Below are 20,432 nucleotides of genomic sequence, written 5' to 3'. Positions count from 1 at the left end.
AATCATCGTAAGTCTGGACCAATGGCTGTACGCCTAGGTCACAAGAGGCGCTTTCGCACCGGAGGAACTTTTCCATAGTTCTTAGAACTGTCGGAGAAAGTACCCCCTTTTTCGCGTGTTCGCACTGCAGGAACCTAGAACGATTATAGTTCTAAGAACTCCGTTTTGAGGGGCTTTTTTAGCTCCTACTTCAGGGTAGGTACTTTCGCAGCGCAATAGGAACCTTGTGACATAGGTGTACAGCCATTGGTCCAGACGCAGGTATACGACGATTGCGACCGGTAAAGACATGGTTTTTATGTTTTATTTTACCGGTATTTTATATCTCCCAACAATGACCATTTCTGCAACGTCCAATGTATATTTTTTTATTGAAGAGGTAGCGTACACTCCGCTTCGGCAGGTGCTTGTGTGTCCGCTTGTGTGGCTGTGATCCAGATTTTAACCTAAAATAAGAATGTTTATCCAGCCTACGATTTGAGGGCTGCGGCGGGGAAAAAGGAAAAAAAAACTAAACACGATGCTACGAGCAAGCGTCAGGCACAAGCGCTATGCTAGCACCCGAAAACTACTATGTCCACCGAGTCATTCACTGCTATTGCGGTGGTAAATGCATAAATGCAGGGGGACATTTTTTTCCATTGTACAGGTACTGTCGCCATACAGTTTTATTTTCGTTAATGAGAAGGCAGTTATATGTCTAATGTGCACTCAATATTTCTGTCATTCAAATTCAATAAAACTGGTAAGTTGTGTATACTGTAGTCTTGTTTGTCGATTTCTTTTGCCACAGTAATGGCATTTTTTCCCTTTTGGAGATATTTAAAATGTCTTAAAAGTCATTAAATTTGAACTTCAAAATGTGCAGCTATCCATGGTTAGGCGTAAACAACAGCTCTTAGCTGCTGCACCGTCTGCCGGCTTACGTCACTTCAGCGTTCCTACTGGCGGTGCGAATGCAAACAGAAAAAAGGCCCTAGAACGTATGTAGTTCTAGAGGAAGCTCCCCAGGGGGTAGTTCCTATCAAATGAGACCCTAGAACTGTGCTGTCCGAAAGCCCCTAAGGTTCCTATTGCGCTGCGGAAGTACCTACCCTGAAGTAGGAGCTAAAAAAGCCCCTCAAAACGGCGTTATAAGAACTATGATCATTCCTGCGGTGCGAACACGCGAAAAATGGGGTACTTTCTCCAACAGTTCTAAGAACTATGGAAAAGTTCCTCCGGTGCGAAAGCGCCTATTGTTACCTCTATTAGGCTTTCGGGCACTTTCGCGGTCACATGTCTTCCACTATTAAGGTCCATGTCTTCAGTAATGCCCATTTCTCCTTAACATATATTTGCATGTAGGCGAACTCGAAAATGAAAAGGCAAAGTGGGAAACGAAAACGCAATGCTGCTTTGCCTTTGCATTTTCATTTTGGCAGATACAGCGCGTTCATGTCAAAAATTAAATCGCAAACTGGGATTTTGCCATAGGATTATCAACTTTGTCTTTTCGTTTCCATTTTGTCTGATTTGTACCGCAAAATCTGTTAAAAGGAAAAGACTAACAAATGAAATGACAAAAAGATATTTTAATTTTATTTTTATTTTTGTCAGAAAAGACTCGTGTTTGTCTTGAAAATGAAAATGAAAATCGAGTTATCTAATTTCATTTTTCATTTTGGCAGGATATGTGCGCACAGGTTTTGAAAAAGAAATGTCAAACCGTTTTCAGTTTCATTTTCATTTTGGCATGGATGACCTACCACAAGTTAGCAAGTGTGCTGATAAATTAATTTATACATGATGTAACATTTAGCCTGACATTTAATGTCTTGGTTCAAACTAATCTTATCTTAGAGGAGTACTTTGTCTTAACCTCATTTTCCTCTACCTCTGTTCTGTTGTATCATGTATCTGTCTTATCCTGATAGGAAATGTGTGTAAATAAAGAGCAGTTTTGCATGAGAGTGTGTATACTCTTGATTAATTTGATGATTATCTTAATTAGGGTGTATGCATTTACTTACATGGTTCTTTGCGATTCTAATAATTATGATAATCGGGATGCGTGTAATTAGTCAGGAGACAAGTGACAAGATGGCCACTGATGAAACAGAGATGTTGTCCACGTCTGTGGGGCAGTCGTGTGGAGTTCTTCCTGAATCACATGACACAGGTAGGAAACACTCACCTGTTTCACTGAGTGTCCTCCTTCTGTATTCTGGTCCTCTCTGTGCTTGTGTAGGTTGGTAGGTTGGCGTGTGTGTGTACAGTTTGTGTGTTTGTGTTGTAGAACTGCTGAAGACAGGCGTGATGAAAGAGGAGATCTCACAGTCAAACGGTTACACCCGAGGAAGAGACTCGTCCGACAGACCTAGCATCAAATACACTGAGGAGGAGAAACCCATAGACAAAGACTGTCTGTGTAGGGCAAGATCTCTGGGACTGATCCTGTAGTCTCTCTCTCTTTCTCTTTATGCATGTAAAGGGTGCAGTGGTTAAAAGCAAAATTCAAACGCTCCCCAGTTTCTACAACATCATAATGTTTTTGACTGATGTATGTTTGGCAGATATTTGGTTTTTAAGCACTCTCAGGAAAATTCAAAATGTTTTTCATCGTTAGCTGCTGAAAATGAAAAGTAAAAACGGGCACGATAGAGTTAAATGTCAGTGTGAATGCTGAACTGTGTCCCTATACTGATGGTCCCATACCCAGATAGTATTGGGTCTTATCAGACTGTAAGGGCTGCCCTTTTAGGGTTAGGGTTAGTAGGGTTAGTGTTATTTAGAGTGTATTTTAGTCTGACTGAAGTCTATTGTTGATATTTAGAGTGTCTTTTTAGTCTGACTGAAGTCTATTGTTGATATGTAGAGTGTATTTTAGTCTGACTGAAGTCTATTGTTGTTATTTATATTTTTCTCCTTATTTCCCCAGACTGTGAGGATTGCCGGTCTTTCTTCATTGGTAAATGTGAGGTGCATGGCCCCTCCACGTTCATCCCCGACACCCCCGTGCCCATAGGGGTCACAGAAAGAGCCAGACGCACCCTTCCCTCAGGACTAGAGGTCAGGAGGTCAAGCATCCCAAACGCAGAGCTGGGCGTGTTTAACCAGGGTGACACTATACCCAGAGGGACACACTTTGGCCCCTATGAAGACCAGATGTCTGACAGAGAAGACACCAAGGACAGTGGATACTCCTGGGTGGTGAGTGAAACTGTTAATTAATGATATCAGTTGGCATTTACTGGGGCTCTGTGCAGTGAAGCCAAATTCCTATTTCATTGCATTTACCGATGTTCTGTGTCATCAGCCGCTGGTAGGAGCTTCAACAAATTATTTTACACTCGTTTCAATTCAGAGAGCCTCACACTCTATCAGACCTCTGACATAAACCTGTAATTGGTCATAGAATGTGCAGTGAAAGACTGTATGCATAACAAATCAACATTTATGAAGGAAAAACCTCTTTTCCTTAGCTCTTCAAACGTCAGCAGTGTGAAGATCATGTTGATGAGAAGAGAGAGAATTTTTCCAACTGGATGAGGTGAGATACTGAGCACAGAGATCACTCCTGTTCCTTATTTTTCACATATTTATGTTAAATGTACAGGCGGTGTACATTCATACGTTCGGTGGTAAAACTTAACTGTGTTTTGTATCAGAGGTAACTATATCTCTGAGGAAACCTTGCTGTCCAGTATTTTGGTGTTCAGACATTCTCAGGAATCAAACTTACAACCTTCCAGATACTGGTCTGTTTTCTCTTTACCCCTGACTGCGTGACACCCCCTCACATTCACTGTTCTCATAGACCAGATGAGACCAGAATGTATACAAACACCAATCAGCATGGAGATCCTCTGATCACATGAGTTTTCATATTTGATGCATGTATTTTAGGAGCGCGCTGTGCACCCATACATGAATCACTACTTATTTTCTTTTCAATGAGGTTTCATATGACAAAACACACGCACAGATACACAAACAAACGCGCACACACACACACACTCATAGAATGTTTTGTAGATTTTTTTTCTCCAAGTTGTCCAAAAAGATCAGGAAAACTCAGTGTCAAAGAGTCAACGGCTTTGGAATTCAAATATGTAGCATCAAACGAGATGACATACATAAAACAATTCTTGTTATATCCTCATGCATGAAACTTGTTGCACTAATGAATGAAAGAGTGATATTTAATACATTAAATGTGAACATAAATAAATGCATCTACAACCGAAAGACAAAAATAGTCAGGCGTAATGTTTAGTTAATTATTGTTCCATTTTACGTGATTTATTTTGAGTTTATTCAGTAACATACTCAGTCATTGATTAATTTCCCAATTATTTGTCCCAGTCCCAAAGTTTCCCATATCATCAGTGTGTCAGTGAAAAGTGAATTATCCTGAGTAAGGCTGAGTCAGAACCTCAGACCTCAGGATTGGAGCTTTCACATTCTCTGTATAACACATTAATCAGCTCTTAGTACAGGGGGTGTGAAACTTCTTCATTAAATCCACACACAGTGTAAAACAAAAATAAGATGTCTAAAAGAGAAAGAAAAATAGTAGAATGGCGAAGATCTCCATACCCCTAAATGGCATGTCCAACCCAATGACATTCTGACCAGTCCACATATCTGCTAAGCTTTACACAGCTTCACATGGTGCTTTTGAGTATGCTGTGTGTTACTGCCCAAACTGTAAGACTTTTCTGTTTGTCCTGTACAGTAATCGCTGTAACTAAATACATTCATGGATTTTATTTGCAGACTAACAGTAAAACATGTCTAATGTTATGGGTGGTAACAGGTGCTAAAAGGTCTACAGCACAAATGAGTAACTATATATCCATGACTGAAGAAGGGCAGATCTTAACAAACTGTGCTAATGACTAATAAATAATAGTGAGTAATAATAAAGAGATGAGACACATTGAGATCATCTCATTAAATCGGTCTCCATTTCGCTGAAATGTTGCATAATCTCACATGTTTTCTTGCCCACTGATACACCTGGTGCATCTTATGTGCCATCATCAGCATGACACTGAAGGATCCTTAACCATGTCCTCCATTAAGCAGGCTGCATAACCAAACCTTCATCACAAAATGAAATGTTTCAGCTGCCCGCAATTCTTCAGTGTCGCTAATGAGGATACTGATTCAGTTCAGAAAAGCTGGGAGTTAGGACAACATATGGACGTGGGCATTTTGGGCATAAACACCAAGCTCTGACTGGTCCAAGGAGGACGGTTTATCCTTTGGTGCCAGAGGCACTGGGCATTTTTGCCAGTGATGAGGAATGTTTGGTGTGAAGAGCACACTCTTGTCTCTTTCTCGGCCGGTAAACTGGTTAGTCACGCGAAACTCGGATATTTCAGGAAACGATCGGAGGACGAGAATGTTGGTGTTACGTGGAATGTGACATTTTAAAATACAAAACCAGGGCCTTCATATGTGGGCGTGGTCACTTTAGCGTTTTTCCCTTTTCCCTTTTTGCCCCATTTTCTGGGAGAAATCCGGTTCCCATACTCCTGTATTTCCCTTCCGGTGCCGCAGGGTGAGGAATACTGCCTGTATCCTCAGATACATGTCACATCCACTACCACTTTACAGCACCTGCCAGCTCCCAGGCGTCTCCATGGGAACGTAACAGGGGTGGAGACCTGTGCTGTTTCCTGGATTCACTCATCAACGCTGAACAGAGCGCTGAGTGAGATGGTGGGGAGTGTACACTCGTCTGTTTGACCCTCACAGGACACAAACCCACCCGATCTCATGACAACACCCCAACCAGCTAGTGTTACTGCTGGGATTCCTCCTCTTTTAGAACATTCCAACTGTGTTAGTCTGTTCCAAATCTGTTCATCTTTCCTGGCACTTGTTCATTGTAAAATTTGGTTCAGTCATGTGTTATTTACATATATGTGTCTAATGAGTGTTAAAAGAGTTTTGTTTAATAAGAGGCAGTGAGCGTCCCCTTAAATCAGAGTCACAAAAACACGAAAACTCCATTTAGAGACGTGATTTTAAATTTAATCTTTAACTTATCCATGACTTCACTTATCCATACATTCTTCTTCTCATTTTCTGCCTTAACTTGGTTTTCTCTTGTGCAATGTAAACCTCTTTATCTGCCTCATGTCTCACTCTTGACCTTTTCCCTCATCACTCTCTCTCTCTTTCTCTCTAAGGTATGTGAACTGTGCCCGTAATGATGAAGAGCAGAATCTGGTGGCTCTTCAGTACAAAGGGGGGGTTCTGTTCCGCAACTGTAGACCCATCGCTGCTGGAGAGGAGCTGCTGGTCTGGTGTGGAGAAGAATATACCAAGGACCAGGACGACCCAGCGGACTGCCACTGGGACAAGACATTTTCCCCTGAGAAAGGTAACAGATGATTTTTTTTCCCCTGTTTTCCCATTCAATTCCCTGCATTTGTTTTTTGTTTGTTTGTTTGTTTTATTTTTTTTAAGAGAATGGTTTAGTTGTACTTTAAATTGATGCTGAGGTTAATGTCAGTTTGGTTTTTTAATGTTGTTTGTAGATTTTTGTCCAGGCTGTGATGTGGTTTTCTGGTCCTGTTGTGGACATGTCCCTCTCTTTGTTTAGGCCACATTTCCTCGCAAAACCTCATTAAGACATGGCATCCTGAAGAGTCCCTGAGTTTACTAAAGACCAGAGAGATTAAATCAGAAGTTCCACTGAGCCCAGAACAGTTATCCTCTGATATTACATTCATTTCAGCACAATCCGCTGTCAACACGAAAAGAATGCGCTCTTCGTTCGGGAAGAGCTCCCCTGTCAGAAGAGCCCTAACACCTAAACAGAGAGTGACAGGGAAGAACACAACACACTCTTCACGCAGGAAGAGCCTCAGAAGCCAGCTGTGTATCAGAAGACACCAGCACATTCACACGGGGGAGAAGTCATACCACTGCTACCAGTGTGGGAAGAGCTTCAGTCAGTCATCAAATCTTAGAACACACCAGCGCATTCACACAGGGGAAAAGCCATACCACTGCTCCCAGTGCGGGAAGAGTTTCAATCGGTCATCAGATCTTAGAACACACCAGCGCATTCACACGGGGGAGAGGCCATACCACTGCTCCCAGTGTGGGAAGAGCTTCAGTCGGTCATCAGGTCTTAGAACACACCAGCGCATTCACACAGGGGAGAGGCCATACCACTGCTCCCAGTGTGGGAAGAGCTTCAGTAATTCATCAGGTCTTAGAACACACCAGCACATTCACACAGGGGAAAAGCCATACCACTGCTCCCAGTGTGGGAAGAGTTTCAATCGGTCACCAGATCTTAGAATACACCAGCGCATTCACACGGGGGAGAGGCCATACCACTGCTCCCAGTGTGGGAAGAGCTTCAAACAGTTGTCAGTTCTTCAAAGACACCAGCGGATTCACACAGGGGAGAGGCCATACCACTGCTCCCAGTGTGGGAAGAGTTTCAATCGGTCATCAGGTCTTAGAACACACCAGCGCATTCACACAGGGGAAAAGCCATACCACTGCTCCCAGTGTGGGAAGAGCTTCAAACAGTTCTCGTTTCTTAAAAGACACAAGCGCATTCACGCAGGAGAGAGGCCATACCACTGCTCCCAGTGCGGGAAGAATTTCAGTCGGTCATCAGATCTTAGAATACACCAGCGCATTCACACAGGAGAGAGGCCATACCACTGCTCCCAGTGTGGGAAGAGCTTCAGTCAGTCATCAGGTCTTAGAAGACACCAGCGCATTCACACGGGGAAGAGGCTATACCACTGCTCCCAGTGTGGGAAGAGCTTCAAACAGTTGTCAGTTCTTCAGTCACACCAGCGCATTCACACAGGTGAGAGGCCATACCACTGCTCCCAGTGTGGGAAGAGCTTCAGTGATTCATCAGGTCTTGTAAGACACCAGCGCAGTCACACAGGGGAAAAGCCATACCACTGCTCCCAGTGTGTGAAGACCTTCAGTGATTCATCAGGTCTTGTAAGACACCAGCGCAGTCACACAGGGGAAAAGCCATACCACTGCTCCCAGTGTGGGAAGAGCTTCAGTCGGTCATCATTTCTTCAATCACACCAGCGCATTCACACAGGGGAGAGGCCATACCACTGCTCCCAGTGTGGGAAGAGCTTCAGTGATTCATCAGCTCTTAGAAGACACCAGCGCATTCACACAGGGGAAAAGCCATACCACTGCTCCCAGTGTGGGAAGAGCTTCAGTCGGTCATCAATTCTTCAATCACACCAGCGCATTCACACAGGGGAAAAGCCATACCACTGCTCCCAGTGTGGGAAGAGCTTCAGTTATGCATTGAAGCTTAAAAAACACAAGTGCAGTCACACAGCGTGTTACCAGTCTGTTACCTGTTCAGTGTGATTTTGGACCAGTGTGTTACCTCTTCAGTGGCATTTTGGACCAGTGTGTTACCTGTTCAGTGTGAAGAGATACGTACGCATGTCATGTCATTGTTCCTCAGGTTACATTAGAATGACAGAGGATTCATTTTGTCACTGTTACTACTAAATACCAAGTTTATTGTTCATGAGTTAATAATAGTGCTTTGATTAAACCGTAAGTGATAGACTTAGGACAGTTAAAAAAATACTACCTAGAAATCAGTTGAGCACAAAAGCAAAAAGTAGAACTATTTTACATGATACATTTATGTCTGCTGATAATAAATGTAGATTTGAAGCAAGTGAGCGAATGTGAATAACTGTCAGCTCTTGTTTTTATGACCAAACTTCAATATTAAATCTTAGGTTCTGACCACTGTTCATTCTGCTCATATGGGATTGAGATTCCATTCTTTCTTTCTCTGTACTGTGTTTCCTCTGGTACTCTTTGAGTGAAGAACTGACGGCCCTCTTCTGTTCACGCGTTCAGCACTTAAGGTTCACACGCCCAGGATGAGCCGTCTACCAATAGGATCTTAGGCTTTGGCCGTGGACTAAGCTCTCTGGCCCTGTGTGCCTGTCCGTTTACCAGCCCAGTCCCCTTTGTCCCTCCTCTCCCAACTATAACTTAACAGGACCCCTGTGGATATCCACCTAATAAACACAAACCTCTACCAACTCCACAGAGGGCGAAGATTTCTCTCATTCTTCACAGACTTCATTTACATTTCTTCTAGGTTTGTCTGCGTCCTCACTTTGTGTAATCGCTAACCCACACAGACTCTGCAGTGACTCTGCATCATATATGTATGTACATACACACACATGCATATACATAGGCATGCGAACACACATATATGAACTAATGAGCAAAAAAAAAAGTCCATGAGACAAAAGTATCTGTCATCTGTGCCTAAACGAATGATCCAGCTCAGAACAGCCGCAACAGAAATGCAAAGCTGAAAGGAGAACAGGACGGCTCCTGTGTTTCAAAAACTAACAGGGTTTAATAGAGAATCAGCCCGGGAAAAGCCAGTATCGCACGTATTAATTTTTTTCCATTTTCCACAAAAATTAAAACATGAACGGTTCAGTTGTCATCCACAGAGCCATTTCCAGCCTTCTAGAGACTGTACCAAGCTCTGGAGACCAACAGTGTGAGGTGGTTGAATGGCAGGTTTGGGAGGACTTACAGTGTGAGGTGGTTGAATGGCAGGTTTGGGAGGACTTACAGTGTGAGGTGCTTGAATGGCAGGTTTGGGAGGACTTAAAGTATGATGTGCTTTGATGGCAGAATTCTGAATAATGTAACTTTGGTTAGATTAGTCCAGATGTCAGGAGAACCACTCTATTAATTTTCCCTGTTTTTTCATCTCTTTTTGAGGATTTATGACTTTGATTTGTGACTTGTAACAGTCTTGGTGGAACCGCAGACTTCTGCGGAATGTATCAACATTCCAAAATTCCAACAGAGGCCTGTTGAGGAGGAGTGTTAGCACCATGGACAGTGGCTAACTGTCAGGAGGTGGGACCCTGGACAGCTCCCAGCTCTTAACGTTACTAAAGTTGCTACTGTGTTTATAAGCATGGAGGAGAATCAGCCATACAAGCTAGACCAGATGAGGTTCTAAACAGCTGAGTTCATAAAACCGCAGACTGACGGGAACAACTCCGACACAAATACAGAAACAAACCTGTTTAGAATGATTTGGGCTTTTATTTGAACTAAACAGGATGTGGGCTACACCGCCTGGAACGTAAGGTGACGCTGTTTTATCGTATTTTTTCTTTAAAAAATTTGAACCAATAGATTAATTTTGCACTGGAGCCAAGAACATGGGGGGTCTTTGGGTAGGAAGGCTGTCTCATGCCAGGCACCTTCAGAGCAGTTTATTGTCTGACTGTTTCTCAGTGAGGACATTTCTGCTAGTGGGCACATGACAGAAAGAGAGACACAAACCAACAGACCAGTCATTCATTTTGAAAGACAAACCAACAGACCAGTCATTCATTTTAAAAGACAAACCAACAGACCAGCCATTCATTTTAAAAGACAAACCAACAGACCAGCCATTCATTTTAAGAGACGTGAGGGAAATAATGTTGCATTCTGTTCTTGTAAACTTAATCCTAATATGAGTTTGAGATTAATATTAATATTGTTAATATGAGCTAACTGATCCTCTGTCAGCAGTGTGTCTCTAATGAACATAAACTAACTGATCCTCTGTCAGTGGTGTGTCTCTAATGAACATGAACTAACTGATCCTCTGTCACCCTTTCAATGCAGTGTGAGATATTTATTGCATAGTTAGCATATTAAGATGAGTTTTTAAATGGTAAGACTAGTTGTTTAAAGCTGACTTCACTGGTTCTTCATCCTGTTCCTTGTTGTGCATATCGAAAAAGAAAGAAATTCCTAATGAGCTGGCACCTTGCCATGATGGCTTAGTTTGCGTGTCTCTGTGACTCTATGAGCTGTTTAAAAAGTGTGATCTTTTTGTTTCATCTATGGTGAATTGCTCTTGGAGACCAAGTTGTAGTTCTTGTACAGAGCATGTCCGTAATTTATGTTGCCAAAAGACGTCGTTACCTGCTTGTGTCCATCGACCTCTGACACTAGCCCTGCCTGAAGATTTTAAATTAGAACTGGAAATATGGATTTCAGAGAGTTAATAAATTACGTTGACTTGTGCACTTGGCTTTCCTCCTAAATTCGCTGAGACCTTAGCGCATTCGAATTAATATATATTAAAGTAATTAATCTTTAGATTTCTGTCTTGTTTTATGAACACTATGAAGAGTTGGCCGACAAAGCATTTTAGCTTTGAACTAGCTGTCATTTTGAATGATTTTTTTTTACCGATTAACGTAGTTCACCTTCACTTTCAAGGTGCCTAACCCCGTGTGTGTGTGTGCGCTTGTGCGCTCACCGCTACCTTGGACGGGTTAAATGCAGAGGTCAAATTTCACCACTACGTGTATTAATAAAGGAAAAAACTTAAACTAAATTCTTTCTAACGGGAATGAGTCACAGACAGAAAGCAGCATGAACGCATACGCGCACAAACAAATCATTTACACATTTATACTCTTTCGTTTAAGGTAAATTATTATCTTAGCACACAAGGTAACCCACGCTAACCTGAGGAGCTGAACGACGTAAATAAACCAAATCTGACCGAAACATAGTCAGAGTTTAAAACCATTTAAATTAAGAGCCGTTATCTGGTAATGATCATTCTGCTCTCAATACACGAAGTTAAATTTAACCTAAAAATGAAAGCAGCAGTGGAAGGCTAATTAATAAAAAAAATCTATCCGGTTGAAGTTTGTTCACACTGCTGTGCCAAGTATGTATTCTCGCAATAGCCTACTCTCCTCATAATAGTCGGGCTGAATTATTTATTTGTTAGTTTACGGATAATGCAAAGAATTATGTCCACCAGTTCGTCAATAACTAACTAAATAAAAAAACTACATGCTCAGTTCTATGACACACACTGCGCAGGTGTATGACGCTGGGTTGTAATTCTGAAACATTTGAAAAGTGCGTCTCTAAGTCAATACGTCGTCCTGCTCCAGGTAACTGTAGAATGTCCAGAATCAAACACTGCTCAGAGTTGTTCTCAACTTTGCCGAAAGCACTCGCTTTTACGCTGCTCTCCAGATACCACGACCATAAGATTTTCACCGAGACTTCAACTGAATATTAACATCTTCGACATCTTGCCGTTATACTTACAATTTTACCAAAAAAAAAAGAAGAGAAAGAAAAAAATCCATAGGAGTACTGAGATTTTCAACTTTAGGCTCAATATTGGCCTGTTCAGGACTTGGCTAGCGCTCACAGAATTCATCGGCCACGTCGTTTTCTTATTTAACCAGCCCTGTAGTTCATTACTGTCGGAAGAGCTGCAGTTTTTGGAAAATCCAAAAAAACTATTCACATCTTCGCCTTTAGACCTATAGGCCGAATTGTTTAATTGGCTGTTGTCAGAATCCATCGGACTGACTGTCAGTCCTGTACCTTAGCTTTTACTTAGCTATAGTATTTTAAAAAAATCTTCTTTATTTAAAGAATCAACAAGAAAGATTCTTGGTAAGTAATTTACACGTTCACTAGCCGTGTTTGGTAGCATTAATCTGATTCGATTAATCTGATTCTCCCAGGATTTGTGGCATCGACATACAACTTCGGTTCTGATCCATTTCACAAAATATTCAGTAAGTGAATTTATTATTGATTATTATTTATTTATTATTATTGTTTTTATTATTATTGTTGTTGTTGTTGTTGTTCTATTCCCTCATGTTGGTATTACTTCCGTGATATAAGCAATTGGAAAAAGGCATTTATCAGACTCTAACTCTGCGACGTCATCACAGTATTAAATGTCACACAATCTTAACAATCAGTTGATTAAGTGTAATATCATATTATCGCAAGACTTTGTTTGCATTCTTTCGTTTGTTCATATATACATTCATAAAAAACCTGTAAGTAAACATACTGTTATTATGACTATTATTTTTATTGGTATTTTGTTGTTGTTATTATGTTTGTTCATCACAACTCTCTCTGTAGCAGCATTGTGTTAAAAAAATGGTTGAATATAACCTGATAACCTTCCTGTTTGGTTTGTGTGTGTGTGTGGGGGGGGGGGGGTATTAGAGATGCCAAGACGCAGTGAACGACTTGTTTCCAGTGGGTATTACTCAAATGCCAGCTCTGAGACCAGCACCAGCTCCACTGGATCCACTGGCCTAACGTCTTACAGGAAAAGCCCACTGAGGTACTTTAGTGTCTGTGTCTCTGTGTGTGGAGCCTTGAAAATGTGTCCAGCACATAGTTCTTTTCCATTGTCATACACTGTCTGACGGAAATCACCTCTCCCTCTCCCCATATCGCTCCCTCTGTGTCAGGAAGCCTAGGCCTAGGACCAGAAGCCACAAAGGAGCCAGCTCCTCCAGTGTGTCCAGCTCCTCCAGTGTGTTTGTATTAAAGAGTGAAGAACTCATTAAAGGAACAACAACAATAAGGTTTATTTAGACCCCAGTATCACTGTTTAAAGTCTCAAAGGGCTTTACATGACCACAACAAACAAAACAGGACAGCACTCCCTGACTTAATCAGGGGGAGGAGTTGTGAAGAGTTGAAGATGATAATAGTCATTATCATTGATGTGTATGAACATGGCTGGTGAAAATGGTCATATTTTAAATTTTTTTTTTTTTTGTATATTTTTACTTCATCAGCATGTTCTTTGGCAACGTTCAACTACTGGTTTCCCACAATCCGATACATTCTGACCTCTGGATTATCTCTGCTGCTTGTATTTCAACTGAGCTGGTAAACTGGGTGTCATTTGTATCTCTGTGTAGTTTTATATAGATTTGAATAGAGACCAAAATCATACTGTGGTATGTATGTAGTGTTGTAGTGAATGTATGTAATCAGTACAGGTGTTGGTTTATGGCACTGGGGGAGTGTTTCAGTAGCTTTGCTTGTGGGATCTGATCACAGTGTGTTTGTAACTGCGTATGTCCCAGTATAACTGTCATTAACCGATATCTGTTTCTGTGCAGACGCACTGTCACGAAGAAGACCACCCTCCTCTTCCTCCTCATCTCTCTGGTGATTTTTGGTGAGTTTTGTTGCAGTCAGTCAACACTGTTTATTTGAAAGAGGTTATCATGTTGTATCTGTGTGTTATGAGGACTGTAACTTGTGTGTTTGTGTAGAATATGAGTGGTTATGTCTTTTCTCAGGAATATGGTTCTGGTCCCCTTCTGTTTCTACACCCCTCACTCAAACCAAGGCCTCCATCAGACCTGATCAACACACCTCACATGTGGGTCCATTTTACTGTAGAAATAGCACTGTCACTACACTCTCCACATTCATCTGCCCATTCTCCTAATACTCTCATCATTTCTCTTTCTTTCTTTCTTTCTTTCTTTCTTTCTTTCTTTCTTTCTTTCTTTCTTTTTCTTTTTCTCTTTCTTTCTTTGTTCAACAGGACCAGATTCCTCATGCTAGTGTTTTGGCTATAAAGGGTCAAATCTATGCTGATCTTCATGAACTTGATGCCAAACTGTCTGCGAGTAGAGACAGAGATGTGGAGAAATTAATGGTGAGAGACAGACAAACGTCCAGTGAGAGAGGAAAAAGAGTGATTTATAAAGATGATCAAATGGTTCTGTATTTCCATTATTTTAATAATTTATATGTGTGTGTTTTGTGTCAGAGAGAGATTATTCAACTAAAAGAGGACAGAGAAAAACAGAGGCTTGTGATTGCGGTAAGAAATCTGAAATTTGAATTGAATATTTCAGCATTTTTTGCTCCACATTACACACTAACATTCACTTTATGTACGTTTTAAGAATGGAATGTAAGCAGATTTCTGGTTCTGTAGCAGTAACAGAACACAACACAAGAATAAGAGACAGATTGTGGATAGAGATCATTCTGAGCCATGGTCATCCATGTATTTGTGTCTTTGTCTCCCTCTAGAGGCTGGAAACTGACATAGCGAGTCTGAAGGTGAACACAAAGAAGTGAGTACCTCTTACCTTTTGTGTCCCGGTTGTCAGTGTCTGCCCTTTTATCCTGAGAGTTTTTTTTTTAAATTTTGATGCTTTAAAATCATATGTGAATTTGCATGTCCCAATCATAGAGTTAAATTAATTTTTTGACCTTTGCGGCTTATACTGATGGCTTCATGTGAGTGTTTTTCTCTCTAAAGTGTGGAGCCTTATGTGCACAGGCAGCGGGAACAGGAGATGGCTGAAATGCAGGGTCTGATTGGTGGTTTAAAAGAGCATGTATCCAGTCTCCAGTCGACCTCTGACCTGATTGAGCAGAGAATGGACACCCAGGAGAAACAGCATGCTGAGGTAATGTATATAAACACACACTCACACACACATACACGTACAACCTCACACACAGACACACTCTCTCTCTCTCTTTCAATCCTCTATCTCCATCACACACACACACACACACACACACACACACACTCACATACATGTACAACCACACACACAGACACACTCTCTCTCTGTCTCTCTTTCTATCCTCTATCTCCATCACAAGCACACACACACTCACACACACATACACGTACAACCACACACACAAACATACTCTCTCTCCTTCTATCCTGTATCTCCATCAAACACACGCAAACACACACACAGTCACATCCATATCTTCCTCACACACGTGTCTGTTAAATTATTGTGGAAACAGTGACATTATTGTGGATTCAGACCATTGTTTAAACTATTCCTCTTACAGAATACCTCGAGACTGAAGCTGGAGCTGTGTGATCGTCTGTTCCTTTCCTCAAGTGTCAGTCACCTGAATGTGGTACTGCGCTCAGACCTCCAGGAGGAACTGGAGAACCTGGAGAAGAGAATACTGGAGCGGCTTGGGCGGGACAGAGGAGAGCAGAGAACAGACGTCTGGAGAACTGTGGGAGAAAGTCTTGGGCAGGAAGGAGCGGGAGCCGTCACCATACAGGTGAACAGCGGGGGTGGACCATACACCACTCACTACGGTCATATTCACATTGTGCTGGGTGCTTTAAAATACAGCGTATAATGTGATGTATTTATCATTTTAGAACTGTGTGGATGTGTCTAAACTTTGGTTGTTTCACACAAGGCCTCTTGGAAGTGCGTATGTGTGTGAATGTGTGTTATTCTGATGGATTGTCGTCCACTGTTTTCTAGGTTGGACTGTCCTATTGTACACTGGTGACAATGTCCCGTATTAAAAGGAGTGTGGGTAGTTTTGAATTATTGTCTGTTTCAATAGCGCTTGAACTGTTTGTTTTAGGACATGGAGAAGATTGTTCAGAGAGCCCTGAGTTTGTACAGAGCCGACGGGATCGGGATGGCGGACTACGCTTTGGAATCTGCAGGTCCAACCTCTCCTCCGATTTAATCACTGCTAATGAGCGTGTGGTTAACATGGACTTTGGTACGTTTCAGAACTGAGATTTATGTGTGTGTGTGTGTGTGTGTGTGTGTGTGTGTGTGTGTGTAAACAGGTGCGAGTGTGATAAACACGCGTTGTTCGGAGACGTACCAGACCCGGGCAGCGTACTTAAGCCTGTTTGGGTTCCCTGTGTTCTGTGTTATCACAGGGTATGTCCAGTGTGAATGAAGCAGAAAATCTTCTAGGAAAGTTTGTTTACGATCAGGAGGGAGAATCAGTTCAGACATTCAAACTGCCAGTGAGTGACAGCTATAGACCTAATAATAAACATCCATACAAATATACACAGGAGCATACACACCTCTGAACGTGTGTATGCTCCTGTGTCAGTACTGAGTACTGACATAATTTGACATGACATTCCCTGCAGTCAGTTTAGACAGGGGAGATGTAAATGTGTTACAGTGGATAAAGTAAGTCAGTATAAATGTTCCTTTTATGTATCAGTGAACTGCCTGTCTCATGTAACCAACCAAAGCACTTACAGACATGCTACAATGAATTACAACTCACCATCCCAACAGTTTCTCAATTTTAATCTCTCTCTCTCTCTCTGTCTCTCTCTCTCTCTCAAAAGTCTCCAGAGCAGAGGATTTACAGGATGGTGGAACTCCGTATCCTAAACAACCGGGGTCACCCTGAGTACACCTGCGTGTACCGTTTTCGAGTTCACGGGGAACCGCTGTCTTTGTGAATCTGAGGCAGTGAACAGAGGATGATGGGTCGTCATGGTATTTTTCTTTATGTGAAAAAGAGGAAACAGAAGAATCTTAGTTTGGGCTTAAATAAACCTCCTCAGTTTTGTTTTACATGCTTCCTCAAGGCCTCCAGTGTTCTTTTACATTCTATTTCTTCTGGATTATTCCTTTTCTGTTATGCTGGTGTAATGACTATGATGATATAAGGTAGTCTGGTGTGTGTGTGTGTGTATGTCAGTATGGGGATTTGTGTTCCTTTAAGTGTCAGGGCTCTTTTCTCATTGGTCTGTAAGTATAAACATATGTGACCATCTGAATAACTCCACTCTGAATAATTCTAATAAATCCTTTTTCTACAGTGGCTGTAAAACACTTAAGCAGTGGAGTTACAGCCCATCAGAAGTGTCTGATTAGAAAGTGTAGCTTTTGTATAGCCTTAATGATGTAACCATAGGTCAAAGTGGCATTAAAATTGGAATTAAAAAGGTCTTTAAAAGCATTGAATTGAATTTGCTGATACCTGCAGATACCAGCATTTTCCTAGAATTCCCATAAGCACTAGAGCAGTTGTTACCTATTGTAATAAAAGGAAATATAGCCCCTTCCCCACCTGTCCTTTGTTAACTTGTACTACACACACCTCACCCCACATGGGGCATATTCATTTGTCCTTTGACTCATACACTTACAGACATGGTACAGCTTCCAAAAATGCACAGAGCCCCTTGTCATTGCTCTGCGTGAACTTTTTTTTTACCAACAGACTATAAATTTATAAGTAAATGAAGGGAAATCAGAGCTTTCTGAGTTTGTCCAAACTATATGATGGAGAACACTGGGCAGATTTTTGCCAACTCTGAATGGTATTGTTAAAATACTATGAGATTAGGCATTCAGTTCAACACTGTCACCTGCCCTCATCAGCACAGATGAACCAGTGTGTTAGTCGACTTAGTGGGGCAGTTTAGCTCAAATTTTCATAAGAATTGTGCAATTTTTGATAAAAGCATCAAATTTGGTAGCAAAACTCACAAAGGGGGTCTGAGCCCATCAAGTAACAGTAGCAGAACTGTACATTTTATAATAATTACATCAAAACGGATCCTCCCAGTGATGTGCTGCATTTTGATGAGTGGTGCAACAGGCAGAGAGATCCAATCCCACAGTTTCAGTACTGGGCCACTGTTATGGAGCTAGAGCTGTCTCTTCTGATCTGTGTACGGTCTCTACGATTGGGCTCTTTCAGTATGTTCCTTGATGCCTTGACTGAGTTCACTCCCTGGTTTTTATCCCTCGATCATACACATTATGTTAGATGGATTCCAGCGCATTTGAGGGACATGGCTGAGCTTACTACAAAACATCCACAAGTTTACAGGGCGTTTTTAGCTGGCAAGTTCATTGTGCAGAAGACAAACAGAGTGTTCTCTGCAACTCCCATAGATCAAGCACATGAGCAGAATAATGCCTGTGTGAAAGGAGAGGGGGGAGCGGTCAGCTTGGTAGATAATCCTGGTGAACCACGTTGATGGATGGTTGCTGGGCCTGAAGTGGCTGGTGTAATCTAAGAGATTAAGGAGGTACCATCAGAATGGACCTAAGCACGCAACCAGGCATCACCATGATCAAACCTCAAGTGTGCAAGAGATGTCACATGTAGCTGAAACTACTGAAAGGTTCACAGTTTTGCTTTATGACAGGACCAGTGCATGTCTACTTGTTAACACAGCCAGGAGAACGCTTTTTTTTCAAAAAGGCACAGTGTTTGTCAAATTCCACCAATCTGGTTCAATTGCCGTTTTTAATAGTTTCTTCCCCCAATTTAAATGCACCCAAGCGACACTAGGACCCAGCGGAAAAACATGACACGAGGGTTTGCTCACAGAGGCGGTCGACCTTTGGTTTTAATGCAGGGCTGGCAAACGTACGGCACGCGGGGCAGAACCGGCCCGCGAGATGAAATTTGCCAGATGTGAGAAGTTATGACATTAACTGCAATCTATTTATTTGACCACCGGGGCGCACTGTTTCAGTGAGAGTAGCGGATACAACACAATATTCTTTTGCCGCCGTCTGACCCAAAGCCCCAAAATGTCTTTGTCAAAAAGAAGAAAAGTGGACACAGAATGAAGAACATTTCAAGAAAAATGGACCAGCTCCTATTTATTCACACAGGTCAGTGGGAAACCTGTGTGCTTGGTGTGTAAGCAGCAAGTTGCAGTGCTCAAGGAATATAATATTCGGCGCCACTATGAGACTCATCATAGTGAACAATATGACCGCTTGCAAGGACAACTGAGAGGAGAAAAGATCAATGAAATGTTAGCGGGTCTGAGAAAACAGCAGTCTGTTTTTACCCATAGCCGAGGGATTAGTGGTGCGTCGGTCAAAGCCAGCTACCTTATTGCTAACGAAATAGCATTAGCATCCAAGCCATACTGTGAGGGCGACTTGGTGAAAACATGCATGCTGGAGGCTGCAGAAATTGTGTACCCTGAGAAGCGACCAGCTTTTGCTAACATTAGCTTGACGAGGAATACCGGGCAGACAGGATTTCAGACCTTTCCGCAGATTTGGACCGCCAAATAAAGCACAAAGTTAAGTCATTTGTTGCATTTGCATTTGCAATTGATGAGAGCACTGACAGTACAGATGTTGCTCAACTGGCCCTATTCATTCGCCATACTCAGTAAATAAAATAAAAATCCACTGTGATCTGTAAGTTGTAATGCACATGTGTAAATGATGAACTGATGCATAATACTGTTTAAATTGCAGTTCTTTTATTCAAATTTCAGGTTTTTCATAATATGGGTTGTAAAGGGATGGTTCAATAAATGTGAACATCTTAATAATATATTAATACTTCTTTGCACTAAAACAAAGACATGGATTTAGAGTTCTTGATATTTATAGATTATTATGCGATTATTTTACTGGTCCGGCCCACTTAAGATCAAATTGTGCTATATGTGGCCCCTGAAGTAAAATGAGTTTGACGCCCCTGATTTAATGTTTTCTTTGCTCCGCGAAACGATTGATAATATTTTATTTAGAGGGATTAATTTGATTGCTGAATGTACGTAGCCTGACGATTGTCAGCAAAGCTTGTGATATGCGGGGTAAACAACCTCATATAGCCAGCGCGTGGCTGTCTGTGGCTGAGAGTCAGTAACTCTTTGCAAAAGGTACAGAGCGTTTAATAGCAACATTGACCATGATGTCGGCTGACAGCGTTTACTTTCACATCTGCAAAGTTTTACTAAGTTTGGTTTTTGTGACGTAGCAGAGGAGTTCATCGGCCCCACAGCTGCACGGTTTGATTGACAG

The 20,432-nt window shown here is 41.8% G+C and overlaps 2 protein-coding genes across 2 annotated transcripts in view; one reads left to right on the top strand and one right to left on the bottom strand.

Annotated features, from left to right (window-relative positions):
- Nucleotides 1–20,432, bottom strand: part of LOC115823849 (uncharacterized) — a 664,236-nt gene that overhangs the window by 288,934 nt on the left and 354,870 nt on the right.
- The window catches only part of LOC115824128 (uncharacterized), a 247,675-nt gene that overhangs the window by 190,047 nt on the left and 37,196 nt on the right, over nt 1–20,432 (top strand). The window contains 2 exon segments of the mRNA XM_030788234.1: nt 2,921–2,936; nt 6,858–8,324. Coding sequence (XP_030644094.1) covers nt 2,921–2,936; nt 6,858–8,324 — 1,483 coding nt within the window.

The sequence above is a fragment of the Chanos chanos genome, chromosome 11 (assembly GCF_902362185.1).
Source record: "Chanos chanos chromosome 11, fChaCha1.1, whole genome shotgun sequence".
NCBI classification, from domain to species: domain Eukaryota; kingdom Metazoa; phylum Chordata; class Actinopteri; order Gonorynchiformes; family Chanidae; genus Chanos; species Chanos chanos.
This window is presented reverse-complemented; position numbering and strand designations above follow the sequence as displayed.